The sequence below is a fragment of the Cyanistes caeruleus genome, chromosome 33 (assembly GCF_971803275.1).
Source record: "Cyanistes caeruleus chromosome 33, bCyaCae1.hap1.1, whole genome shotgun sequence".
Taxonomy (NCBI): domain Eukaryota; kingdom Metazoa; phylum Chordata; class Aves; order Passeriformes; family Paridae; genus Cyanistes; species Cyanistes caeruleus.
Window position 1 is genome coordinate 1,337,374 of NC_141734.1, and position 27,834 is coordinate 1,365,207.

At 48.5% G+C, this 27,834-nt stretch overlaps 1 protein-coding gene across 11 annotated transcripts; it reads left to right on the top strand.

Moving 5' to 3' along the window:
- The first annotated feature begins 292 nt into the window (after nt 1–292).
- SLC39A7 (solute carrier family 39 member 7) lies at nt 293–27,773 on the top strand. 11 transcript variants are annotated; one of them, XM_086870714.1, is made up of 16 exons: nt 303–353; nt 3,006–3,201; nt 7,710–7,878; nt 11,144–11,191; nt 11,548–11,595; nt 12,559–12,606; nt 13,298–13,345; nt 14,923–14,970; nt 15,673–15,720; nt 16,539–16,586; nt 18,002–18,049; nt 18,846–18,893; nt 22,024–22,116; nt 24,358–24,492; nt 25,645–25,841; nt 27,132–27,773. In XM_086870714.1, exons 2-16 carry the CDS (start codon nt 3,046–3,048, stop codon nt 27,381–27,383), a joined length of 1,434 nt encoding a protein of 477 aa, XP_086726840.1. In that variant the 5' UTR covers nt 303–353; nt 3,006–3,045; the 3' UTR covers nt 27,384–27,773. The 11 variants fall into 11 exon arrangements, with proteins under 11 accessions (XP_086726843.1, XP_086726849.1, XP_086726844.1 ...); XM_086870713.1 differs by having other exon boundaries at nt 305–353; nt 22,024–22,122; XM_086870715.1 differs by lacking the exon at nt 18,002–18,049.
- Nucleotides 27,774–27,834: the final 61 nt, after the last annotated feature.

Consider the following 27,834-nt stretch of genomic DNA (forward strand, 5'->3'; position numbering starts at 1 on the left):
ATCTTTAATCCGGGCAGGTTGTGCCCTTCTTGTCCCGCGCAAAATCTCGCGAGGTTTCGTCCGAAGTCTTGCTGTTATCTTAAATACGGGCAGGTGGTGCCCTTAAGCCACGCCCCTTTATCCGTGCTAAATCTCGCGAGGTTTTACCCGACGTTTCGTTGCCATGTTTAGTACGGGCAGGCTTTGCCCTTAAGTCACGTCCCCTGCTTTTCTTCCCGCGCGAAATCTCGCGAGGTTTCGCGCGAAGCCGAGCCGCCATCTTTACTCAGGGCGGATTTTGCCCTTAAGCCACGCCCTCACTTCCCGCGGGATCTCGCGAGATCTCGCCTTGCCACGTTCCCGGGCTTTTGGAGGTACCGGAACGACCCCGGGAGGGACCCCGCGGATTTTGGGGCGATCTCGGGGGTTTTGAGAGGGTTTTGGGGCATCCTGGAGGGAGCTGGGGGGATGGAAAGGGTCAGGGAGGGGTACTGGGAAGGCGGGGTGGGGGTTTGAGGGGTCCTGAGGAGAATCTTGAGGCGGGGGTTGGGGGTCCTGAGGTGATTTGGGGATCCTGAGGGGTTTTGGAGGATCCTGAGGTGATTTGAGGGGGGTTTGGGGGTCCTGAGGGGCTTCTGAGGGGATTTGGGGATCCTGAGGGGTTTTGAAGGATCCTGAGGGGTTTGGGAGGGTCCTGAGGGGCTTTGGAGGATCCTGAGGGGATTTGGGGATCCTGAGGGGATTTGGGGGGTCCTGAGGGGCTTTGGAGGATCCTGAGGGGGTTTGAAGGGTGTTTGGGGGTCCTGAGGGGGTTCTGAGGGGTTTTGAAGGATCCTGAGGGATTTTGGGGAGTCCTGAGGTAATTTGTAGGATCCTGAGGGGTTTTGGGGGAGCCCTGAGGTAATTTGTAGGATCCTGAGTGGTTTTGGGGGACCCTGAGGTAATTTGTAGGATCCTGAGGGGTTTTGGGGAGCCCTGAGGGTTTTTGAAGGATCCTGAGGGATTTTGGGGAGCCCTGAGGTAATTTGTAGGATCCTGAGGGATTTTGGGGGGGTCCTGAGGGTTTTTGAAGGATCCTGAGGGATTTTGGGGAGCCCTGAGGGTTTTTGAAGGATCCTGAGGGATTTTGGGGAGCCCTGAGGTAATTTGTAGGATCCTGAGGGATTTTGGGGGACCCTGAGGTAATTTGTAGGATCCTGAGGGATTTTGGGGAGCCCTGAGGGTTTTTGAAGGATCCTGAGGGATTTTGGGGTGTCCTGAGGGTTTTTGAAGGATCCTGAGGGGTTTTGGGGAGCCCTGAGGGTTTTTGAAGGATCCTGAGGGATTTTGGGGGAGCCCTGAGGGTTTTTGAAGGATCCTGAGGGGTTTTGGGGAGCCCTGAGGGTTTCTGAAGGATCCTGAGGGATTTTGGGGAGTCCTGAGGTAATTTGTAGGATCCTGAGGGATTTTGGGGGAGTCCTGAGGTAATTTGTAGGATCCTGAGGGATTTTGGGGAGCCCTGAGGTAATTTGTAGGATCCTGAGGGATTTTGGGGAGCCCTGAGGTAATTTGTAGGATCCTGAGGGATTTTGGGGAGCCCTGAGGGTTTTTGAAGGATCCTGAGGGATTTTGGGGTGTCCTGAGGTAATTTGTAGCATCCTGAGGGATTTTGGGGAGCCCTGAGGTAATTTGTAGGATCCTGAGGGATTTTGGGGAGTCCTGAGGGTTTTTGTAGGATCCTGAGGGGTTTTGGGGAGCCCTGAGGGTTTTTGAAGGATCCTGAGCGATTTTGGGGAGCCCTGAGGTAATTTGTAGGATCCTGAGGGATTTTGGGGAGCCCTGAGGGTTTTTGAAGGATCCTGAGGGATTTTGGGGGGCCCTGAGGGTTTTTGAAGGATCCTGAGGGATTTTGGGGAGCCCTGAGGTAATTTGTAGGATCCTGAGGGATTTTGGGGGACCCTGAGGTAATTTGTAGGATCCTGAGGGATTTTGGGGAGTCCTGAGGTAATTTGTAGGATCCTGAGGGATTTTGGGGGAGCCCTGAGGTAATTTGTAGGATCCTGAGGGGTTTTGGGGAGCCCTGAGGTAATTTGTAGGATCCTGAGGGGTTTTGGGGAGCCCTGAGGTAATTTGTAGGATCCTGAGGGATTTTGGGGAGCCCTGAGGTAATTTGTAGGATCCTGAGGGGTTTTGGGGAGCCCTGAGGGTTTTTGTAGGATCCTGAGGGATTTTGGGGAGCCCTGAGGTAATTTGTAGGATCCTGAGGGGTTTTGGGGAACCCTGAGGTAATTTGTAGGATCCTGAGGGATTTTGGGGAGCCCTGAGGTAATTTGTAGGATCCTGAGAGGTTTTGGGGGAGCCCTGAGGTAATTTGTAGGATCCTGAGGGATTTTGGGGAGCCCTGAGGGTTTTTGTAGGATCCTGAGAGGTTTTGGGGAGCCCTGAGGTAATTTGTAGCATCCTGAGGGATTTTGGGGAGCCCTGAGGTAATTTGTAGGATCCTGAGGGGTTTTGGGGTGTCCTGAGGGTTTCTGAAGGATCCTGAGGGATTTTGGGGAGCCCTGAGGGTTTTTGAAGGATCCTGAGGGGTTTTGGGGAGCCCTGAGGTAATTTGTAGGAGCCTGAGGGGTTTTGGGGAGCCCTGAGGGTTTTTGTAGGATCCTGAGGGATTTTGGGGGAGTCCTGAGGTAATTTGTAGGATCCTGAGGGATTTTGGGGGAGCCCTGAGGTAATTTGTAGGATCCTGAGGGATTTTGGGGGAGCCCTGAGGTAATTTGTAGGATCCTGAGGGATTTTGGGGGGTCTTGGATTCTATTTGAGGGGTTCTGAGGGAATTTGGCAGATCCTGAGGGGATTTGGGGGATCCTGAGAAGATTTTTGGGGTGATATTTGGCTTCCTGAGAGTTTTGGGGGGTCCTGAGGGGGTTTTAGAGGGTCTTGGGGGGACTCTAAGGGAATTTGGGGTGGTTTTGGGATGATTTTAGAGTTCTTGAGGGGATGATTTTGGGGACCCCCTCCCCACATTAACCCTTTATTTTCCCTTCCAGGACCCACCCCCCCCCTCCCCCCTAAATTTTGGCCCTTCCCATGGGGCTCCCCTTCCTCATCCTCACCCTGCTGGTGCTGGGGCTGGGGGAGGGGCACCAGGACCCCCCCCCAGCCTCGGGGCACCCCCAGGATCCCCACCCCCACCTCTATGGGCACCCCAAAACCCGCCCGGACACCGCCCAGGTGTGGCTGCAGGTGAGAGATCCCCCCCCCCCCCCCAAAAAAAAATCCCAAAATAGCCCCAAATCTTTCTCTAAATGTCCTCAAATTTGCCTCAAAAATCAGCCAAAATGCCCCAAAAATCTTCTTTAAAAATGCCACAAAATACCTTCAAAATTACCCCAAAATACCCCAAAAATCTTCCTTAAGAATGCCCCAAAATACCTTAAAAATGCCCCAAAAACCTTCCTTAAAAATTACCCCAAAAATGACCCAAAATACCCCAAAAACCTTCTTTAAAAATTCCCCAAAATACCTTAAAAATTACCCCAAAAATTACCCCAAAATACCCCAAAAACCTTCCTTAAAAATGCCCCAAAATACCTTAAAATTACCCCAAAATACCCCAAAAACCTTCCTTAAAAATGCCCCAAAATACCTTAAAAATGCCCCAAAAAATGACCCAAAATACCCCAAAAACCTTCCTTAAAAATGCCCCAAAATACCTTAAAAATGCCCCAAAAAATGACCCAAAATACCCCAAAAATCTTCCTTAAAAATGCCCCAAAATACCTTAAAAATTACCCCAAAATACCCCAAAAACCTTCCTTAAAAATGCCCCAAAATACCTTAAAAATGCCCCAAAAAATGACCCAAAATACCCCAAAAATCTTCTTTAAAAATGCCCCAAAATACCTTAAAAATTACCCCAAAAATGACCCAAAATACCCCAAAAATCTTCTTTAAAAATGCCACAAAATACCTTAAAAATTACCCCAAAAAATGACCCAAAATATCCTAAAAATCCCCCCAAAAATGACCCAAAATTCCCTAAAAATCCCCCAAAAATTGACCCAAAAATTCCCTAAAAATCCCCCAAAAATGACCCAAAATATCCCAAAAAAATCTTTAAAATTGTTTTAAAATACCTTAAAAATCCCCCAAAATTGACCCAAAATATCCTAAAAATCCCCCCAAATTGACCCAAAATTCCCTAAAAATTTCCCAAAATTTCCCAAAAATCCTCTTTAAAATTGTTTTAAAATACCTTAAAAATTACCCCAAAATTGACCCAAAATTCCCTAAAAATCCCCCCAAAATTGACCCAAAATTCCTCAAAAATCTTGTTTAAAATTGTTTTAAATTACTTAAAAATTACCCCAAAATTGACCCAAAATTCCCTAAAATTCCCCCAAAATTGACCCAAAATTCCCTAAAAATCTTCCCCCAAAATTTCCCAAAATCCCCCAAAAATGGCCCAAAACACCCCAAAAATCTTCTTTAAAAATGCCCCAAAATGCCTTAAAAATGGATTAAAAATACCCAAATTCATCCTAAAATATCCTAAAAACACCCCAAGATTTCCAAACTCTTTTTGGGACCCCCCAAATTTCCCCTCTGGGACCCCCAAATTCTCATTTAATCCCCCCAAAAATCCCATTTTTAACCCTTTAAACCCCATTTCCCCCTAAAATCCTCCTTTTTCACCCAAAATCCTCATTTTTAACCCAAAAATTCTCATTTTTAACCCCAAAATCCTCATTTTTCACCCAAAAATCCTCATTTTTAACCCAAAATTTCTCATTTTTCACCCTAAAATCCTCATTTTTAACCCAAAAATCCTCCTTTTTCACCCTAAAATTCTTATTTTTAACCCAAAAATCCTCCTTTTTCACCCAAAATCCTCATTTTTAACCCAAAAATTCTCATTTTTAACCCAAAAATTCTCATTTTTCACCCAAAAATCCTCCTTTTTAACCCAAAAATCCTAATTTTTAACCCAAAAATCCTCATTTTTCACCCAAAAATCCTCATTTTTAACCCAAAAATCCTCATTTTTAACCCAAAAATCCTCCTTTTTCACCCTAAAATTCTCATTTTAACCCAAAAATCCTCCTTTTTCACCCTAAAATCCTCCTTTTTCACCCCAAAATCCTCATTTTTAACCCAAAATCCTCCTTTTTAACCCAAAAATTCCCCTTTTTCACCCAAAATCCTCATTTTTAACCCAAAAATCCTCCTTTTTCACCCTAAAATCCTCATTTTTAACCCAAAAATCCTCCTTTTTAACCTAAAAATCCTCATTTTTGACCCCCAAAATCCTCATTTTTAACCCTTTAAACCCCATTCAACCCCAAAATCCCCATTTTTAACCCCCAAAATCCCCATTTTTAACACAAAAATCCCCATTTTTCCCCAAAAATCCTCATTTTTAACCCCAAAAATTCTCATTTTTAACCCTTTCATCCCCATTTTTAACGCTTTCAACCCCATTCCCGCCCCAAAAACCCCCATTTTTAACCCCCAAAATCCTCATTTTTCCCCAAACCCCCATTTTTAACCCCCAAAACCCCCATTTTTCCCCAAAAATCCTCATTTTTAACCCCCAAAATCCTCATTTTTAACCCTTTAAACCCCACTTTTAACCCTTTCATCCCCATTTTTAACCTTTTCAACCCATTCCCCCCCAAAAATCCCCATTTTTAACCCCCAAAATCCCCATTTTTCCCCAAAAATCCCCATTTTTAACCCCAAAAATCTTCATTTTTAACCCCCAAAATCCCCATTTTTAACCCCAAAAATTCTCATTTTTAACCCTTTAAACCCCACTTTTAACCCTTTCAATCCCATTTTTCCCCCCAAAACCCTCATTTTTAACCCCAAACCCCCCATTTTTCCCCAAAAATCCCCATTTTTAACCCCAAAAATCCTCATTTTTAACCCTTTCCACCCCATTTTTAACCCTTTCCACCCCATTCTCCCCCCAAAATCCCCATTTTTAACCCCCAAAATCCCCATTTTAACCCCAAAATCCTCATTTTTAACCCCCAAAATCCCCATTTTTAACCCCAAAAATCCTCATTTTTAACCCCAAAAATCCCCATTTTTAACCCTTTAAACCCCATTTTTAACCCTTTAATCCCCATTTTTAACCCTTTCCACCCCATTTTTAACCCTTTAAACCCCCATTTTTAACCCTTTAAACCCCATTGGCCCCCCCAAAACCCCCATTTTTTTCCCAAAACCCCCATTTTTCACCCCAAACCCCCATTTTTAACCCTTTAAACCCCATTTCCCCCCAAAACCCTCATTTTTAACCCTTTAAACCCCCATTTTTCCCCCCAAAACCCCCATTTTTAACCCCAAACCCCCATTTCCCCCCAAAAACCCCCATTTTCCCCCCAAACTCCCCATTTTTCTCCCCAAACCCCCATTTTTTTCCCAAACCCCCCATTTTTCCCCCAAACCCCCCATTTTTAACCCCCAAAACCCCCATTTTTAACCCTTTCCACCCCATTTTTAACCCTTTAAACCCCATTCCCCCCAAAAATCCCCATTTTTAACCCTTTCCACCCCATTTTTAACCCTTTCCACCCCATTTTTAACCCTTTAAACCCCCATTTTTAACCCTTTAAACCCCATTTTCCCCCCAAAACCCCCATTTTTTTTCCCAAAACCCCCATTTTTCACCCCAAACCCCCATTTTTAACCCTTTAAACCCCATTTCCCCCCAAAACCCTCTTTTTTAACCCTTTAAACCCCCATTTTTTCCCCCCAAAACCCCCATTTTTAACCCCAAAACCCCCATTTTTAACCCTTTCCACCCCATTTTTAACCCTTTAAACCCCATTCCCCCCAAAAATCCCCATTTTTAACCCTTTAATCCCCATTTTTAACCCTTTCCACCCCATTTTTAACCCTTTCCACCCCATTTTTAACCCTTTAAACCCCCATTTTTAACCCTTTAAACCCCATCCCCCCCAAAACCCCCACTTTTAACCCTTTCAACCCCATTCCCCCCCAAACCCCCATTTTTAACCCCCAAAACCCCCATTTTTAACCCTTTCAACCCCATTTTTAACCCTTTCAACCCCCATTTTCCCCCCAAAAACCCCCATTTTTTTTTCCCAAAACCCCCTTTTTTTTCCCAAAGCCCCATTTTTTTTTCCCAAACCCCCCATTTTTTTTCCCAAAGCCCCATTTTTCCCCCAAACCCCCCATTTTTCACCCCAAACCCCCCAAACCCCCCATTTTCCCCCCAAAAACCCCATTTTTTTTTCCCAAACCCCCCATTTTTCCCCCCAAACCCCCCATTTTCACCCAAAACCCCCATTTTTAACCCTTTCATCCCCACTTTTAACCCTTTCATCCCCATTTTTAACCCTTTCAACCCATTCCCCCCCAAAAATCCTCATTTTTAACCCCCAAAACCCCCATTTTTCCCCAAAAATCCCCATTTTTAACTCTTTAATCCCCACTTTTAACCCTTTCAACCCCATTCCCCCCCAAACCCCCATTTTTAACCCCCAAACCCCCATTTTTAACCCTTTCAACCCCATTTTTAACCCTTTAAACCCCATCCCGCCCAAAACCCCCATTTTTAACCCCCAAAACCCCCATTTTTAACCCTTTCAACCCCCATTTTCCCCCCAAAAACCCCCATTTTTTTTTCCCAAACCCCCCATTTTCACCCCAAACCCCCCATTTTTCACCCCAAAAACCCCCATTTTTTTCCCAATCCCCCATTTTTTCACCCCAAACAGACGCTGGGGGCGGCCCTGGGGGTGTCCCTGGCCCCACAGCTGCTGCTGCTGCTGCTGCCGGCGGATTCGGGGTCCCCGCGGCGCCGGGGGCTCCTGCGGCTCCTGCTCAGCTTCGCCGCCGGGGGTTTGCTGGGGGACGCCTTCCTGCACCTCATCCCCCACGCCCTGGGTGCGATTTGGGGAGTTTTGGGTCATTTTGGGTCATTTTGGGTCATTTTGGGGCGTTTTGGGTTTTTTTTGGTTGTTTTTGGGCTGTGTTTGGGGCTGTTTTGGGGTGTTTTTGGGGTGTTTTTGTGCTGTTTTGGGGTTTGCTGGGGGACGCCTTCCTGCACCTCATCCCCCACGCCCTGGGTGCGATTTTGGGGAGTTTTGGGTCATTTTGGGGTGTTTTGGGGCGTTTTGGGGTTTTTTTGGGTTTTTTTTGGTTGTTTTTGGGGTGTTTCTGGGGCTGTATTTGGGCAGTTTTGGGGTGTTTTTGGGCCTGTTTGGGGTTGATTTTGGTATGATCTGTGGTGGTTTGGGGTGGTTTTGGGACATTTTGGGCTGGTTTTGGGGCTGGTTTTGGGTGTTTTGGGTCATTTTGGGGTGTTTTGGGGTTTTTTTGGTTGTTTTTGGGGTGGTTTTGGGGTGGTTTTGGGGTGTTTTTGGGGCTGTATTTGGGCAGTTTTGGGGTGTTTTTGGGGCTGTTTTGGGGTTTGCTGGGGGACGCCTTCCTGCACCTCATCCCCCACGCCCTGGGTGCGATTTTGGGACATTTTGGGTCATTTTGGGGTGTTTTGGGGCGTTTTTGGTTGTTTTTGGGGTGTTTTTTGGTCGTTTTTGGGTTGTTTTTGGGGTGTTTCTGGGGCTGTATTTGGGCAGTTTTGGGGTGGTTTTGGGGCTGTTTGGGGTTGATTTTGGTATGATTTGGGGCGTTTTGGGGTGGTTTTGGGACATTTTGGGCTGGTTTTGGGTGTTTTGGAACATTTTGGGGTGTTTTTGGGACATTTTGGGGTGTTTTGGGGTGGTTTTGGGCTGTTTTTGGGGCTGTATTTGGGCGGTTTTGGGGTGTTTTTGGGGCTGTTTTGGGGTTTGCTGGGGGACGCCTTCCTGCACCTCATCCCCCACGCCCTGGGTGCGATTTTGGGGTGGTTTGGGTGTTTTTGGGGAGTTTTGGGTCATTTTGGGGAGTTTTGGGGTGTTTTGGGGCTTTTTGGGTCATTTTGGGGTGTTTTGGGGTTTTTTTGGTCGTTTTTGGGTTGTTTTTGGGGTGTTTCTGGGGCTGTATTTGGGCAGTTTTGGGGTGGTTTTGGGGCTGTTTGGGGGTGATTTTGGTATGATTTGGGGCGTTTTAGGGTGTTTTGGGGTGGTTTGGGGCTGTTTGGGATGTTTTGGGGTGTTTTGGGGCGTTTTGGTGTTTTTTTGGTTATTTTTTGGTTGTTTTTGGACTGTTTTTGGGGCTGTTTGGGGGGGTTTTTGGGGTGTTTTTTTGGGGTGGTTTTGTGCTGTTTTGGGGTTTGCTGGGGGACGCCTTCCTGCACCTCATCCCCCACGCCCTGGGTGCGATTTTGGGGCGTTTTGGGTCATTTTGGGGTGTTTTGGGGCGTTTTGGGGTTTTTTTGGGTTTTTTTTGGTTGTTTTTGGGGTGTTTTTGGGGCTGTTTTGGGGTGTTTTTGGGGTGGTTTTGGAGCTGTTTGGGGACGATTTTGTTCTGATTTGGGGTGGTCTGGGACATTTTGGGGTGTTTGGGGTTGTTTTTGGGTCATTTTGGGTCATTTTGGGGCGTTTTGGGGTGTTTTGGGGTTTTTTGGGCTGTTTTTGGGCGGTTTTAGGGTGATTTTTGGGTGGTTCTTGGGGTGTTTTTGGGGCTGTTTTGGGGTTTGCTGGGGGACGCCTTCCTGCACCTCATCCCCCACGCCCTGGGTGCGGTTTGGGACGTTTTGGGGCTTTTTGGGGTGTTTTGGGGTTTTTTTGGTTGTTTTTGGGGTGTTTTTGGGGCTGTATTTGGGGCATTTTGGGGTTTTTTTAGTTGTTTTTGGGGTGGTTTTGGGCTGTTTTGGGGTTTGCTGGGGGACGCCTTCCTGCACCTCATCCCCCACGCCCTGGGTGCGATTTGGGGCGTTTTGGGGTGTTTTTGGGGTGTTTTGGGTCATTTTGGGGAGTTTTGGGTGTTTTTGGGGTGTTTTTGGGACATTTTTGGGCGGTTTTGGGGTGGTTTTGGGACATTTTGGGGTGGTTTTTGGGGCTGTTTTGGGGTTTGCTGGGGGACGCCTTCCTGCACCTCATCCCCCACGCCCTGGGTGCGATTTTGGGTCATTTTGGGTCATTTTGGGGCGTTTTGGGGTGTTTTGGGGTTTTTTGGGGTGTTTTTGGGGTGGTTTTGGGTGGTTCTTGGGCTGGTTTTTGGGGCTGTTTTGGGGTTTGCTGGGGGACGCCTTCCTGCACCTCATCCCCCACGCCCTGGGTGCGCTTTGGGTGTTTTTGGGGTGTTTTGGGTCATTTTGGGTCATTTTGGGGCGTTTTGGGGTTTTTTTGGGTTTTTTTTGGCTGTTTTTGGGCTGTTTTGGGGCTGTTTTGGGGTGTTTCTGGGGTGGTTTTGGAGCTGTTTGGGGACGATTTTGTTCTGATTTGGGGTGGTCTGGGACATTTTGGGGTGTTTGGGGTTGGTTTTGGGTCATTTTGGGGTTTTTTTGGTTATTTTTTGGTTGTTTTTAGGCTGTTTTGGGGCTGTTTTGGGGTTGATTTTGGGGCTGTATTTGGGCAGTTTTGGGGCTGTTTTGGGGTTTGCTGGGGGACGCCTTCCTGCACCTCATCCCCCACGCCCTGGGTGCGATTTTGGGGTGTTTTGGGTCATTTTGGGGTGTTTTGGGTCATTTTGGGGAGTTTTGGGTGTTTTTGGGGTGTTTTTGGGGCTGTTTGGGGTTGATTTTGGTATAATTTGGGGCGTTTTGGGGTGTTTTGGTTGTTTTGGGGTGTTTTGGGGTTTTTTTGGTTGTTTTTGGGGTGTTTTTGGGGTGTTTTTGGGGCTCTTTTGGGGCAGTTTTGGGATGGTTTTGGGGCTGTTTTGGGGTTTGCTGGGGGACGCCTTCCTGCACCTCATCCCCCACGCCCTGGGTGCGTTTTGGGGAGTTTTGGGTGTTTTGGGGTTTTTTTGGTTGTTTTTGGGGTGTTTTGGGTGTTTTGGGGCGGTTTTGGAGTGGTTTTGGAGCTGTTTGGGGGCGATTTTGTTCTGATTTGGGGTGATCTGGGACATTTTGGGGTGTTTGGGGTTGGTTTTGGGACATTTTTGGGTGTTTTGGGGCAGTTTTAGGGGTGGTTTGGGACGTTTTGGGGTTTTTTTTGTTGTTTCTGGGCAGTTTTGGGGCTGTTTGGGGTGATTTTGGTGTGATTTGGGGCGTTTTAGGGCATTTTGGGGTGGTTTTGGGACACTTTGGGGACCCCTTTTGTCCCCACAGCCCCCCACGAGCACCACGAGGGTCACGGCCACTCCCACCACGGGCACGGTGAGACCCTGGGGACACCTTGGGGACATCTGGGGACATCTGGGGACATTTGGGGATGGCTGGGGACACCTTGGGGACATTTTGGGGCCATTTTGGGGCCATTTGGGCATTTTGGGACATTTTTGGGGTCATTTTGGGGGTGTTTGGGGCAGTTTTGGGGGGGATTTGGGACATTTTGGGGACACCTTGGGGGGTTTGGGGACATTTTGGGGACATTTTGGGTGATTTTGGGGCATTTGGGGACACTTTGGGGACATTTTGGGGTGATTTTGGAGCATTTGGGGACACTTTGGGGACATTTTGGGGTGATTTTGGGACATTTGGGGACACTTTGGGGACCCCTTGTGTCCCCACAGCCCCCCACGAGCACCACGAGGGTCACGGCCACTCCCACCACGGGCACGGTGAGACCCTGGGGACACCTTGGGGACACCTTGGGGACACCTGGGGACATCTAGGGACATTTGGGGATGGCTGGGGACACTTTGGGGACATTTTGGGGTGATTTTGGGGCATTTGGGGACACTTTGGGGACATTTTGGGGTGATTTTGGGGGATTTGGAGACCCTGGGGACACCTTGGGGACACCTGGGGACATCTGGGGACATTTTGGGATGGCTGGGGACACCTTGGGGACATTTTGGGATCATTTTGGGGCCATTTGGGCATTTTGGGACATTTTTGGGGTCATTTTGGGGATGTTTGCGGCAGTTTTGGGGGGGATTGGGGGCAGTTTTGGGGACATTTTGGGGGGTTTGGGGCATTTTGGGGGGGATTTGGGGCAGTTTTGGAGGGTTGGGGACACTTTGGGGACACTTTGGGGACATTTTGGGTGGTTTTAGGACATTTTGTGGACATTTTTGGGGGATTTGGGGACATTTTGGGGACATTTTGGGGTGATTTTGGGGCATTTGGGGACACTTTGGGGACATTTTGGGGTGATTTTGGGGCATTTGGGGACACTTTGGGGACATTTTGGGGTGATTTTGGCCGATTTGGGGACACTTTGGGGACATTTTGGGGTGATTTTGGGGCATTTGGGGACACTTTGGGGACATTTTGGGGTGATTTTGGGGCATTTGGGGACACTTTGGGGACATTTTGGGGTGGTTTTGGGGCATTTGGGGACACTTTGGGGACATTTTGGGGTGATTTTGGGGCATTTGGGGACACTTTGGGGACATTTTGGGGTGATTTTGGGGCATTTGGGGACACTTTGGGGACATTTTGGGGTGATTTTGGGACATTTGGGGACACTTTGGGGACATTTTGGGGTGATTTTGGTGCATTTGGGGACACTTTGGGGACATTTTGGGGTGATTTTGGGGCATTTGGGGACACTTTGGGGACCCCTTTTGTCCCCACAGCCCCCCACGAGCACCACGAGGGTCACGGCCACTCCCACCACGGGCACGGTGAGACCCTGGGGACACCTTGGGGACACCTGGGGACATCTGGGGACATTTGGGGATGGCTGGGGACACCTTGGGGACATTTTGGGGCCATTTTGGGGCCATTTGGGCATTTTGGGACATTTTTGGGGACATTTTGGGGGTGTTTGGGGCATTTTGGGGGGGATTTGGGACATTTTGGGGACACCTTGGGGGGTTTGGGGACACTTTGGGGACACTTTGGGGACATTTTGGGGCATTTGGGGACACTTTGGGGACATTTTGGGGTGATTTTGGGGCATTTGGGGACACTTTGGGGACATTTTGGGGTGATTTTGGGCGATTTGGGGACACTTTGGGGACATTTTGGGGTGATTTTGGGGCATTTGGGGACACTTTGGGGACATTTTGGGGTGATTTTGGGGCATTTGGGGACACTTTGGGGACATTTTGGGGTGATTTTGGGGCATTTGGGGACACTTTGGGGACATTTTGGGGTGATTTTGGTGGATTTGGGGACACTTTGGGGACATTTTGGGGTGATTTTGGTGCATTTGGGGACACTTTGGGGACATTTTGGGGTGATTTTGGGGCATTTGGGGACACTTTGGGGACATTTTGGGGTGATTTTGGGGATTTGGGGACACTTTGGGGACATTTTGGGGTGATTTTGGGCGATTTGGGGACACTTTGGGGACCCCTTTTGTCCCCACAGCCCCCCACGAGCACCACGAGGGTCACGGCCACTCCCACCACGGGCACGGTGAGACCCTGGGGACACCTTGGGGACACCTGGGGACATCTGGGGACATTTTGGGATGGCTGGGGACACCTTGGGGACATTTTGGGATCATTTTGGGGCCATTTGGGCATTTTGGGACATTTTTGGGGTCATTTTGGGGCTGTTTGGGGCAGTTTTGGGGGGGATTGGGGACATTTTGGGGACACCTTGGGGGGTTTGGGGACATTTTGGGGACATTTTGGGGCGTTTGGGGACACTTTGGGATCATTTTGGGGGGGTTTGGGGACATTTTGGGGGGATTTTGGGGGGTTTGGGGACATTTTGGGGGTGTTTGGGGACATTTTGGGGGGGATTTGGGGCAGTTTTGGAGGGTTGGGGACACTTTGGGGACATTTTGGGTGGTTTTAGGACATTTTGTGGACATTTTTGGGGCATTTGGGGACACTTTGGGGACATTTTGGGACATTTGGGGACACTTTGGGGACATTTTGGGGTGATTTTGGGACATTTGGGGACACTTTGGGGACATTTTGGGGTGATTTTGGGGCATTTGGGGACACTTTGGGGACATTTTGGGGTGATTTTGGGCAATTTGGGGACACTTTGGGGACATTTTGGGGTGATTTTGGGGACATCTGGGGACACCTTGGGGACATTTTGGGGTGATTTTGGGGCATTTGGGGACCCTGGGGACACCTTGGGGACATCTGGGGACATCTGGGGACATTTGGGGATGGCTGGGGACACCTTGGGGACATTTTGGGATCATTTTGGGGCCATTTGGGCATTTTGGGACATTTTTGGGGTCATTTTGGGGCTGTTTGGGGCATTTTGGGGACACCTTGGGGGGTTTGGGGACACTTTGGGGACAATTTGGGGGGTTTGGGGACACTTTGGGATCATTTTGGGGCGTTTGGGGACATTTTGGGGGGATTTGGGGCAGTTTTGGAGGGTTGGGGACACTTTGGGGACACTTTGGGGACATTTTTGGTGGATTTGGGGACACTTTGGGGACATTTTGGGGTGATTTTGGGGGATTTGGGGACACTTTGGGGACATTTTGGGGTGATTTTGGCCGATTTGGGGACACTTTGGGGACATTTTGGGGTGGTTTTGGGGCATTTGGGGACATTTTGGGGTGATTTTGGGGCATTTGGGGACACTTTGGGGACATTTTGGGGTGATTTTGGGGCATTTGGGGACACTTTGGGGACATTTTGGGGTGATTTTGGGGCATTTGGGGACACTTTGGGGACATTTTGGGGTGATTTTGGGCCATTTGGGGACACTTTGGGGACATTTTGGGGTGATTTTGGGCGATTTGGGGACACTTTGGGGACATTTTGGGGTGGTTTTGGGGCATTTGGCGACACTTTGGGGACATTTTGGGGTGATTTTGGGCGATTTGGGGACACTTTGGGGACATTTTGGGGTGGTTTTGGGGCATTTGGCGACACTTTGGGGACATTTTGGGGTGATTTTGGGACATTTGGGGACACTTTGGGGACATTTTGGGGTGATCTGGGGGGATTTGGGGACATTTTGGGGTGATTTTGGGCGATTTGGGGACACTTTGGGGACCCCTTTTGTCCCCACAGCCCCCCACGAGCACCACGAGGGTCACGGCCACTCCCACCACGGGCACGGTGAGACCCTGGGGACACCTTGGGGACACCTTGGGGACATCTGGGGACATCTGGGGACATTTTGGGATGGCTGGGGACACCTTGGGGACATTTTGGGATCATTTTGGGGCCATTTGGGCATTTTGGGACATTTTTGGGGACATTTTGGGGCTGTTTGGGGCAGTTTTGGGGGGGATTGGGGACATTTTGGGGACACCTTGGGGGGTCTGGGGACATTTTGGGGACATTTTGGTTGGTCTGGGGACATTTTGGGGACATTTTGGGGGGTTTGGGGACATTTTGGGGACATTTTGGGTGCTTTGGGGACATTTTGGGGACATTTTGGGGGTGTTTGGGGACATTTTGGGGGGGATTTGGGGCAGCTTTGGAGGGTTGGGGACACTTTGGGGACACTTTGGGGACATTTTGGGGTGATTTTGGGGCATTTGGGGACACTTTGGGGACATTTTGGGGTGATTTTGGGGCATTTGGGGACACTTTGGGGACATTTTGGGGTGATTTTGGCCGATTTGGGGACACTTTGGGGACATTTTGGGGTGATTTTGGGACATTTGGGGACACTTTGGGGACATTTTGGGCGATTTGGGGACACTTTGGGGACATTTTGGGGTGATTTTGGGACATTTGGGGACACTTTGGGGACATTTTGGGGTGATTTTGGGACATTTGGGGACACTTTGGGGACCCCTTTTGTCCCCACAGCCCCCCACGAGCACCACGAGGGTCACGGCCACTCCCACCACGGGCACGGTGAGACCCTGGGGACACCTTGGGGACACCTTGGGGACATCTGGGGACATCTGGGGACATTTGGGGATGGCTGGGGACACCTTGGGGACATTTTGGGATCATTTTGGGGCCATTTGGGCATTTTGGGACATTTTTGGGGTCATTTTGGGGCTGTTTGGGGCAGTTTTGGGGGGGATTTGGGACATTTTGGGGACACCTTGGGGGGTTTGGGGACATTTTGGGGACATTTTGGGGTGATTTTGGGGCATTTGGGGACACTTTGGGGACATTTTGGGGTGATTTTGGGGGATTTGGGGACACTTTGGGGACATTTTGGGTGATTTTGGGCCATTTGGGGACACTTTGGGGACATTTTGGGGGATTTGGGGACACTTTGGGGACATTTTGGGGTGATTTTGGGACATTTGGGGACACTTTGGGGACATTTTGGGGACATTTTGGGACATTTGGGGACACTTTGGGGACATTTTGGGGTTATTTTGGGGCATTTGGGGACACTTTGGGGACATTTTGGGGTGGTTTTGGGGCATTTGGGGACACTTTGGGGACATTTTGGGGTGATTTTGGGACATTTGGGGACACTTTGGGGACATTTTGGGGTGATTTTGGGGCATTTGGGGACACTTTGGGGACATTTTGGGGTGATTTTGGGGGATTTGGGGACACTTTGGGGACATTTTGGGGTGATTTTGGGGCATTTGGGGACACTTTGGGGACATTTTGGGGTGATTTTGGTGGATTTGGGGACACTTTGGGGACATTTTGGGGTGATTTTGGGCGATTTGGGGACACTTTGGGGACCCCTTTTGTCCCCACAGCCCCCCACGAGCACCACGAGGGTCACGGCCACTCCCACCACGGGCACGGTGAGACCCTGGGGACACCTTGGGGACATCTGGGGACATCTGGGGACATCTGGGGACACTTTGGGATGGCTGGGGACACCTTGGGGACATTTTGGGATCATTTTGGGGCCATTTGGGCATTTTGGGACATTTTTGGGGACATTTTGGGGCTGTTTGGGGCAGTTTTGGGGGGGATTTGGGACATTTTGGGGACACCTTGGGGGGTTTGGGGACATTTTGGGGACACCTTGGGGGGTTTGGGGACATTTTGGGGACATTTTGGGTGATTTGGGGACATTTTGGGGGATTTGGGACATTTTGGGGGATTTTGGGGAGTTTGGGGACATTTTGGGGACATTTTGGGGTGGTTTTGGGGGATTTGGAGACCCTGGGGACATCTGGGGACACCTGGGGACATTTTGGGATGGCTGGGGACACCTTGGGGACATTTTGGGATCATTTTGGGGCCATTTGGGCATTTTGGGACATTTTTGGGGTCATTTTGGGGGTGTTTGGGGCAGTTTTGGGGGGGATTTGGGACATTTTGGGGACACCTTGGGGGGTCTGGGGACATTTTGGGGACATTTTGGGGGGTTTGGGGACACTTTGGGATCATTTTGGGGGGGTTTGGGGATATTTGGGGCGTTTGGGGACATTTTGGGGGGATTTTGGGGGGTTTGGGGACATTTTGGGGGGGATTTGGGGCAGCTTTGGAGGGTTGGGGACACTTTGGGGACACTATGGGGACATTTTGGGGTGGTTTTGGGGGATTTGGGGACATTTTGGGGACATTTTGGGGGTGTTTGGGGACATTTTGGGGGGGATTTGGGGCATTTGGGGACACTTTGGGGACATTTTGGGGTGATTTTGGGCGATTTGGGGACACTTTGGGGACATTTTGGGGGATTTGGGGACACTTTGGGGACATTTTGGGGTGATTTTGGCCGATTTGGGGACACTTTGGGGACATTTTGGGGTGATTTTGGGCCATTTGGGGACACTTTGGGGACACTTTGGGGTGATTTTGGTGGATTTGGGGACACTTTGGGGACATTTTGGGGTGGTTTTGGGACATTTGGGGACACTTTGGGGTGATTTTGGGGCATTTGTGGACACTTTGGGGACATTTTGGGGTGATTTTGGGCGATTTGGGGACACTTTGGGGACATTTTGGGGTGATTTTGGGGCATTTGGGGACACTTTGGGGACATTTTGGGGTGATTTTGGGGGATTTGGGGACACTTTGGGGACATTTTGGGGTGATTTTGGGGGATTTGGGGACACTTTGGGGACATTTTGGGGTGATTTTGGGGCATTTGGGGACACTTTGGGGACATTTTGGGGTGATTTTGGGGCATTTGGGGACACTTTGGGGACATTTTGGGGTGATTTTGGGACATTTGGGGACACTTTGGGGACCCCTTTTGTCCCCACAGCCCCCCACGAGCACCACGAGGGTCACGGCCACTCCCACCACGGGCACGGTGAGACCCTGGGGACACCTTGGGGACATCTGGGGACATCTGGGGACATTTTGGGATGGTTGGGGACACCTTGGGGACATTTTGGGATCATTTTGGGGCCATTTGGGCATTTTGGGACATTTTTGGGGACATTTTGGGGCTGTTTGGGGCAGTTTTGGGGGGGATTGGGGACATTTTGGGGACACCTTGGGGGGTTTGGGGACATTTTGGGGACATTTTGGGGGTGTTTGGGGACATTTTGGGGGGGATTTGGGGCAGTTTTGGAGGGTTGGGGACACTTTGGGGACACTATGGGGACATTTTGGGGTGGTTTTGGGGCATTTGGCGACACTTTGGGGACATTTTGGGGTGATTTTGGGGGATTTGGGGACACTTTGGGGACATTTTGGGGTGATTTTGGGGCGATTTGGGGACACTGGGGACATTTTGGGGTGATTTTGGGGCATTTGGGGACACTTTGGGGACATTTTGGGGTGATTTTGGGGCATTTGGGGACACTTTGGGGACATTTTGGGGTGATTTTGGGGCATTTGGGGACACTTTGGGGACATTTTGGGGTGATTTTGGGACATTTGGGGACACTTTGGGGACATTTTGGGGGATTTGGGGACACTTTGGGGACATTTTGGGGTGATTTTGGGACATTTGGGGACACTTTGGGGACATTTTGGGGGATTTGGGGACACTTTGGGGACATTTTGGGGTGATTTTGGGGCATTTGGGGACACTTTGGGGACATTTTGGGGTGATTTTGGGACATTTGGGGACACTTTGGGGACCCCTTTTGTCCCCACAGCCCCCCACGAGCACCACGAGGGTCACGGCCACTCCCACCACGGGCACGGTGAGACCCTGGGGACACCTTGGGGACATCTGGGGACATCTTGGGGAAACCTTGGGGACACCTGGGGACACCTTGGGGACATCTGGGGACATTTTGGGGCCATTTTGGGCCATTTTGAGCCCATTTGGTGCCATTTTGGGTCCATTTTTGTCCATTTTTGGTCCATTTTGTCCCATTTTGTGTCAGTTTGGGTCCATTTTGACCCATTTTTGGTCCATTTCTGACCCATCTTGGACCATTTTTGGTCCATTTTGGGTCCATTTTGGTCCATTTTGGGTCCATTTTTGTCCATTTTTGGTCCATTTTTGGACCATTTTGGGACCATTTTTGGACCATTTTGGTCCATTTTGGACCATTTTGGTCCATTTTGGGTCCATTTTTGTCCATTTTTGGTCCATTTTTGGTCCATTTTTGGACCATTTTGGGACCATTTTTGGACCATTTTGGTCCATTTTGGTCCATTTTGGACCATTTTGGTCCATTTTGGGACCATTTTTGGACCATTTTTGATTCATTTTGACCCATTTTGGGTCCATTTTGACCCATTTCTGACCCATTTTGCTCCATTTTGGTGCATTTTTGCTCCATTTTTGACCCATTTTGCTCCATTTTGGTCCATTTTGGGTCCATTTTGGGTTCATTTTGACCCATTTTGTCCCATTTCTGACCCATTTTTGCTCCATTTTGTCCCATTTTGGGTCCATTTTGGTGCATTTTGGGTCCATTTTGACCCATTTTGGGTCCATTTTGGTCCATTTTGACCCATTTTGGGTTTATTTTGGTCCATTTTGACCCATCTTGGACCATTTCTGACCCATTTTGGGTCCATTTTGGTCCATTTTGGATCCATTTTGCTCCATTCTGACCCATTTTGGGTCCATTCTGACCCATTTTGACCCATTTTGACCCATTTTGACCCATTTTGACCCATTTTGGTCCATTTTGGGTTCATTTTGACCCATCTTGGTCCATTTCTGACCCATTTTTACTCCATTCTGACCCATTTTGCTCCATTTTGGTCCATTTTGTCCCATTTTTGGTCCATTTTGTCCCATTTTTGCTCCATTTTGTCCCATTTTTGCTCCATTTCTGACCCATTCTGACCCATTTTGGTCCATTCTGACCCATTTTGCTCCATTTTGGTCCATTTTGGGTCCATTCTGACCCATTTTGCTCCATTTTGTCCCATTTTGGGTCCATTTTGTCCCATTTTGGGTCCATTTTGTCCCATTTTGGGTCCGTTTGTTCCATTTTGGGTCCGTTTGTTCCATTTTGCTCCATTTTTGTCCCATTTTGGGTCCATTTTGCTCCATTTAGTCCCATTTTGGGTCCATTTTGTCCCATTTTGTCCCATTTTGGGCCCGTTTTGTCCCATTTTGGGTCCATTTTATCCCATTTTGTCCCATTTTGTCCCATTTTGGGTCCATTTTGTCCCATTTTGGGTCCATTTTATCCCATTTTGTCCCATTTTGTCCCATTTTGGGTCCGTTTTGTCCCATTTTGGGTCCGTTTTGTCCCATTTTGCTCCATTTTGTCCCATTTTGGGTCCATTTTGTCCCATTTTGGGTCCGTTTGGTGCCATTTTTGCTCCATTTTTGCTCCATTTTGGTGCATTTTGGGTCCATTTTGTCCCATTTTGGGTCCATTTTGTCCCATTTTGTCCCATTTTGTCCCATTTTGGGTCCATTTTTGCTCCATTTTGTCCCATTTTGGGTCCATTTTGCTCCATTTTGGGTCCATTTTGTCCCATTTTGGGTCCATTTTGTCCCATTTTGGGCCCGTTTTGTCCCATTTTGGGTCCATTTTGACCCATTTTTGCTCCATTTTGTCCTAGTTTTGCTCCATTTTATCCCATTTTGGTGCATTTTGGGTCCGTTTTGTCCCATTTTGGGTCCATTTTGTCCCATTTTGCTCCATTTTGTCCCATTTTGGGTCCATTTTGTCCCATTTTGCTCCATTTTGGGACCATTTTTGTCCCATTTTGTCCCGTTTTGCTCCATTTTATCCCATTTTGTCCCATTTTGCTCCATTTTGGTCCATTTTGGGCCCGTTTTGTCCCATTTTGGGTCCATTTTGTCCCATTTTGGGTCCGTTTTGTCCCATTTTGTCCCATTTTGGGTCCATTTTGTCCCATTTTGGGTCCATTTTATCCCATTTTGTCCCATTTTGGGTCCATTTTGTCCCATTTTGCTCCATTTTGGTGCATTTTGGCTCCATTTTGACCCATTTTGGACCCATTTCTGACCCATTTTGCTCCATTTTGTCCCGTTTTGGGTCCGTTTTGTCCCATTTTGGGTCCGTTGGGTGCATTTTGGGTCCGTTTTGTCCCATTTTGTCCCATTTTGGGTCCATTTTGCTCCATTTTGGGTCCATTTTGTCCCATTTTGGGTCCATTTTGTCCCATTTTGGGCCCGTTTTGTCCCATTTTGGGTCCATTTTGACCCATTTTTGCTCCATTTTGTCCTAGTTTTGCTCCATTTTATCCCATTTTGGTGCATTTTGGGTCCGTTTTGTCCCATTTTGGGTCCATTTTGTCCCATTTTGCTCCATTTTGTCCCATTTTGGGTCCATTTTATCCCATTTTGTCCCATTTTGGGTCCATTTTGTCCCATTTTGCTCCATTTTGGTGCATTTTGGCTCCATTTTGACCCATTTTGGACCCATTTCTGACCCATTTTGCTCCATTTTGTCCCATTTTGCTCCATTTTGTCCCATTTTGGGTCCGTTTGGGTGCATTTTGGGTCCGTTTTGTCCCATTTTGGGTCCATTTTGTCCCATTTTGGGTCCGTTTGGGTGCATTTTGGGTCCATTTTGTCCCATTTTGGGTCCGTTGGGTGCATTTTGTCCCATTTTGTCCCATTTTGGGTCCGTTTGGGTGCATTTTGGGTCCGTTTTGTCCCATTTTGGGTCCGTTGGGTGCATTTTGGGTCCGTTTTGTCCCATTTTGGGTCCGTTTGGGTGCATTTTGGGCCCGTTTTGTCCCATTTTGGGTCCGTTTTGTCCCATTTTGTCCCATTTTGTCCCATTTTGGGTCCGTTTGGGTGCATTTTGGGTCCGTTGGGTGCATTTTGGGTCCGTTTTGTCCCATTTTGGGTCCGTTGGGTGCCAGTTTTTGTCTCTGGCTGGGCAGGGCAGGCTCTGGCCGTGGGGCTCTGGGTCCTGGCAGGAATCGTCGCCTTCCTGGGGGTGGAGCTGGGCGTCCGGCACTGCGGCCACGGCCACGGCCACGGTGAGACCGGGGGGGAGAATGGGGGAAAAAACGGGGATTTTGGGAAAAAACGGGATTGGGGGGGGAAAAAATGGGGGATTTGGGGGGAAAAATTGGGATTTTTGGGGGGAAAAATGGGGATTTTTGGGAAGAAAATGGGATTTTTGGGGGGAAAAATGGGAATTTTGGGGGGAAAATTGGGATTTTTGGGAGAAAAATTTGGGATTTTGGGGGAAAAAACGGGGGTTTTGGGAAAAAAAATGGGATTTTTGGGGGGAAAATGGGGATTTAGGAGAGAAAACGGGGATTTTGGGGGAAAAAACGGGGGTTTTGGGAAAAAAATGGGGATTTGGGGGGGAAAAATGGGGACTTGGGGGGGGAAAATGGGATTTTTGGGAAGAAAATGGGATTTTGGGGAAAAAATGGGATTTTTGGGGGGAAAAATGGGGATTTAGGAGAGAAAACGGGGATTTTGGGGGAAAAAACGGGGATTTTGGGAAAAAAACGGGATTGGGGGGGAAAAACAGGGATTTTGGGAAAAAAACGGGATTTTGGGCGAAAAAATTGGGGATTTGGGGGAAAAAATGGGATTTTTGGGGGGAAAAATGGGATTTTGGGGGAAAAAAATGGGATTTTGGGGGAAAAATGGGGATTTGGGAAAAAAAATGGGGATTTGGGGGGGAAAATTGGGATTTTTGGGGGGAAAATTGGGATTTTTGGGGGGAAAATGGGGGTTTTGGGGAAAAAATGGGGATTTTGGGGGAAAAATGGGGGTTTGGGGAAAAAATCTGAGATTTCGGGACAAAAATTGGGGATTTGGGGGAAAAAATTGGGATTTTTGGGGGGAAAAATGGGGACTTGGGGGAGAAAATGGGATTTTTGGGGGGAAAATTGGGATTTTTTGGGGAAAAAATGGGATTTTGGGGGAAAAATGGGGATTTGGGGGGAAAAAATGGGATTTTTGGGGGAGAAAATTGGGATTTTGGGGGAAAAAATGGGGATTTTGGGACAAAAATTGGGATTTTTTTGAGGGGAAAAGAGATTTGGGGTGGATTTCGGGGATTTTTGGATGGACTTTGGGTGGATTTGGGTGGATTTTGGGTGGATTTTGGGTGGATTTGGGGTGGATTTGGGTGGATTTTGGGTGGATTTTGGGTGGATTTTGGTGGATTTTGGGCGGATTTGGGGGATTTTGTTGGATTTTGTTCCATTTTGGGTGGATTTTTTTTGGATTTTGGGCACTTTGGGTGGATTTCATTGAATTTTGGGTGGATTTCATTGGATTTTGGGTGGATTTTATTGAATTTTCGTGTATTTTGGGCAGATTTGGGCGGATTTCATTGAATTTTGTTGGATTTCATTGGATTTTGGGTGTATTTTGGGCAGATTTGGGTGGATTTCATTGGATTTTGGGTGGATTTCATTGAATTTTGTTGGATTTCATTGGATTTTGGGTGGATTTCATTGGATTTTGGTGTATTTTGGGCAGATTTGGGTGAATTTCATTGAATTTTGGGTGGATTTCATTGGATTTTGGTGTATTTTGGGCAGATTTGGGCGGATTTCATTGGATTTTGGTGTATTTTGGGCAGATTTGGGTGGATTTCATTGGATTTTATTTGATTTCATTGAATTTTGTTGGATTTCATTGGATTTTGGGTGTATTTTGGGCAGATTTGGGTGGATTTCATTGGATTTTGGGTGGATTTCATTGAATTTTGTTGGATTTCATTGGATTTTGGGTGGATTTTGGGCAGATTTGGTTGGATTTCATTGGATTTTGGTGTATTTTGGGCAGATTTGGGTGGATTTCATTGGATTTTGGTGTATTTTGGGCAGATTTGGGTGGATTTCATTGGATTTTGGGTGGATTTCATTGAATTTTGTTGGATTTCATTGAATTTTGGTGTATTTTGGGCAGATTTGGATGGATTTCTTTGGATTTTGGGTGGATTTCATTGAATTTTGTTGGATTTCATTGGATTTTGGGTGGATTTCATTGGATTTTGGGTGGATTTCATTGGATTTTGGGTGGATTTTGGGCAGATTTGGGTGGATTTCATTGGATTTTATTCTATTTCATTGGATTTTATTCGATTTCATTGGATTTTGGGTGGATTTTGGGCAGATTTGGGTGGATTTCATTGAATTTTGTTGGATTTCATTGGATTTTGGGTGTATTTTGGGCAGATTTGGGTGGATTTCATTGAATTTTGGGTGGATTTCACTGAATTTTGGGGTTTTTTGGGGCGGCAGGCCACAAAGCCAAGCACAGCTCCAGCGAGGACGAGGCCGACGGTGACCCCGGGGCCACCAAGGCCACCAAGGGGACAAAAGGCACCAAGGCCACCAAGGGCCAGCGCAGGAGGAGCCCGGACGGGGAGAGAGCCGGTGAGGGGGGATTTGGGGGAAATTTCGGGATTTTGGGGGATTTTTGGGGGGGATTTGAGGAAATTTGGGGATTTTTGGAGGGGATTTGGGGAGATTTGGGGATTTTTTGGGGGGATTTGGGGGGGATTTGGGGATTTTTGGAGGGGATTTGGGGACATTTGGGGGAGATTTGAGGATTTTTGGAGGGGTTTTGGGGAGATTTGGGGATTTTTTGGGGGGATTTGGGGGGGATTTGGGGATTTTGGGTGGCTTTGGGGGGATTTGGGGATTTTTTGGGGGGATTTGGGGATTTTTGGGGGGGATTTTGGGGTGATTTGGGGGGATTTGAGAAGATTTGGGGGGGATTTGGGGATTTTGGGGCAGGATTTGGGGATTTGGGGGGATTTGGGGATTTTTGGGGGGGATTTGGGGATTTTTTGGGGGGATTTGGGGATTTTTTGGGGACATTTTGGGCGGGATTTGGGGATTCTGGGGGAAATTTGAGGATTTTTGGGGATTTTTGGGGGGATTTGGGGGGATTTGGGGATTTTTGGAGGGGATTTGAGAAGATTTGGGGGGGATTTGGGGATTTTTGGGGGGTTTGGGGACATTTGGGGGAGATTTGGGGATTTTTGGAGGGGATTTGGGGATTTTTGGGGGGATTTGGGGATTTTTTCGGGGGATTTGGGGATTTTGGGACATTTGGGGGTGATTTGGGGGGGACTTTGGGGGAGATTTGGGGATTTTTGGAGGGGATTTGGGGATTTTGGGGAGGATTTGGGGATTTTTTGGGGGGATTTTGGGGACTTTGGGCCAATTTGGGGTCACTTTGGGGCCAATTTGGGGTCACTTTGGGGATAAATTTGGGGTCATTTCAGGACCAATTTGGGGTCACTTTGGGACCAATTTGGGGTCACTTTGGGCCAATTTGGGGTCACTTTAGGGGTAAATTTGGGGTCACTTCAGGACCAATTTGGGGTCACTTTGGGGGCAAATTTGGGGTCATTTCGGGGCCAATTTGGGGTCACTTTGGGGATAAATTTGGGGTCACTTCAGGACCAATTTGGGGTAAATTTGGGGATAAATTTGGGCCAATTTGAGGTCACTTCAGGGTCGATTTGGGGGTAACTCGAGGCTGATTTTGGGCTCAACCCGGGTGATTTTTGGGCGCAGCCATGGCGGTATCGGGGTACCTGAACCTGGCGGCCGACGCCGCCCACAACTTCACGGACGGGCTGGCGCTGGGAGCGGCGTTTTGGGGGAGCCCGGCCCGGGGGGCTCTGACGGCGCTGTCGGTGCTGCTGCACGAACTTCCTCACGAATTAGGGGACATGGCCCTGCTGCTGCGCGCCGGCTGCTCCAAGGGACAGGTGACAAAAAAATCCTGGGATTCGGGGAAAAAATCTGGGAAAAAAACGGGAAAAATCTGAGGGGGAAAAACGACGCTGGAGGACCGACCATAGAGTTGGGTGGTGGGTAGGCCAGAGCGCCCCCCCCACCCCAGGCGGCGGGTGTGGGCTCGGTGGTTACTTCCGGTGCCGCCATATTGGGAGGGGATTAGCGGTGTGGCCACGCCCTCTCTGTGCGTGGCTCCGCCCACTTCCGCAAGCCACGCCCCCTCCCCCTTCCCGGTGCGATTTTGGGAAAAGATCCAAAGGATTTTTAAAGGGATTTAAAGGAAAATTTAAAAGAAATTTTTGGGGAGATTTTTGGCGGTTTTGATGGAATTTTAAGGGGGGGAATTGCAGGAGAAAAATTCCAGGAATTTTAAGGGAATTTTGGGGGGAATTCCGCGGGATTTGGGGAAAACTTGGCGGGATTTCGAGAGGGATTTCGGAGCAATTTTTTGGGATTTCAGGATGGATTTGGGGGGATTTTGCGGGATTTTGGGACCAATTTGGGGTTAATTTTGAGGGATTTGGGGCTGGATTTTAGGGGATATTTTTGGTGGGTTCGGGGATGAATTTGGGGGCATTTTTAGGGGATTTGGGGTGGGAATTTGGGGTTATTTTTTTGGGATTTGGGGCCATTTTTGCAGGATTTGGAGCTGGATTTTGGGATAATTCTGTGGGATTTTGGGACAGATTTGGGGCTGAATTTAGGAGTATTTTTTTGGGATTTGGGGCTGAATTTGGGGATAATTTTGCAGGATTTGGGGTGGGATTTGGGACTGGATTTGGGGCTATTTTTGTGAGATCTGGCACTGGATTTGGGGTAATTTTGCAGGATTTTGGGACCAATTTGGGGATAATTCTTACAGGATTTGGGGTTATTTTTGGGGGGATTTGGAGCCATTTTTGCAGGATTTGGGGCAGGATTTTGGGATAATTCTGCAGGATTTGGGACTGGATTTTAGGGATATTTTTGCTGGATTTGGGGGTGAGTTTGGAAACATTTTTATGGGATTTGGGGTGGGATTTGGGGCTGTTTTTGCAGGACTTGGGGCTGGTTTTTGGGGATATTTTTGCAGGATTTGGAGCTGGTTTTTGGGGATATTTTTGCAGAATTTGGGGCTGTTTTTTGGGGATATTTTTACAGAACTTGGGGCAATTTTTGTGGGATTTGGGTGAGGATTTGGGGTTATTTTTACAACATTTAGAGCTGGATTTTTTGGGATTTGATGCCATTTTTTGGGGGAATTTCTTGGACATTCCCATCAGGCCATGCTGCTGCAACTTCTGACCGCCGTGGCCGCCTTGGCCGGAGCCGCCTGCTCCCTTCTGGCGGAAGGTTCCGGAACCGGAGCCGTCTCCGGGATCCTTCCCTTCACCGCCGGCGGATTCATTTACCTGGGAACCGTCTCCGTGCTTCCCGAAATCCTCCGGAATTCCGGCCCCGCCCAGGCCCTGCTGCAACTCCTGGCGCTGCTGGCCGGCGTGGCCATGATGCTGCTCATCGCCCACTACGAGTAGGGAATTTCCCCCTCAAAAATTCCCAAAAAATTCCCAAAAAACACCCAAAAAATCCCCTCAAAATTCCCAAAAAATCCCACGAAAATTCCCAAAAAATCCCACAAAAATCCCACGAAAATTGGCAAAAAAAATCCCAAAATTCGCAGGATTTTTTTTTTGCCTTTCCTAAATTCATCCCCTTTTTTGGGACCAAATCCAGGCCCCTTCTACCCTCGATAAAAATCGGGAGGTTTGGGGTCCGGCCAGAGAAAGGGGGGAAATTGGGGGATTCCTGGGGAATTTTGGGAATTTGGGGGGGATGGGTGGGGGTTGGGCGGGGGGTTTTTTTTATTACTAATGATGGCGTTGTGGAGAATCATGATGGATTAAAATGTGAGGATGAGGACGAGACGAGAGCGTGGAATAAATTGGGGGAATGAGGGGGGAAAAAAACCCGGAAAAAACAAAAAAA

What these genes read in the sequence shown, in the direction of transcription:
- SLC39A7 (XM_086870713.1), top strand. Translation starts at nt 3,046, where the DNA reads ATGGGGCTCCCCTTCCTCATCCTCACCCTGCTGGTGCTGGGGCTGGGG. An exon ending in CCACTCCCACCACGGGCACG is followed by an intron (nt 13,346 to 14,922) that starts GTGAGACCCTGG and finishes TTGTCCCCACAG; the next exon opens with CCCCCCACGAGCACCACGAG. An exon ending in CCACTCCCACCACGGGCACG is followed by an intron (nt 14,971 to 15,672) that starts GTGAGACCCTGG and finishes TTGTCCCCACAG; the next exon opens with CCCCCCACGAGCACCACGAG.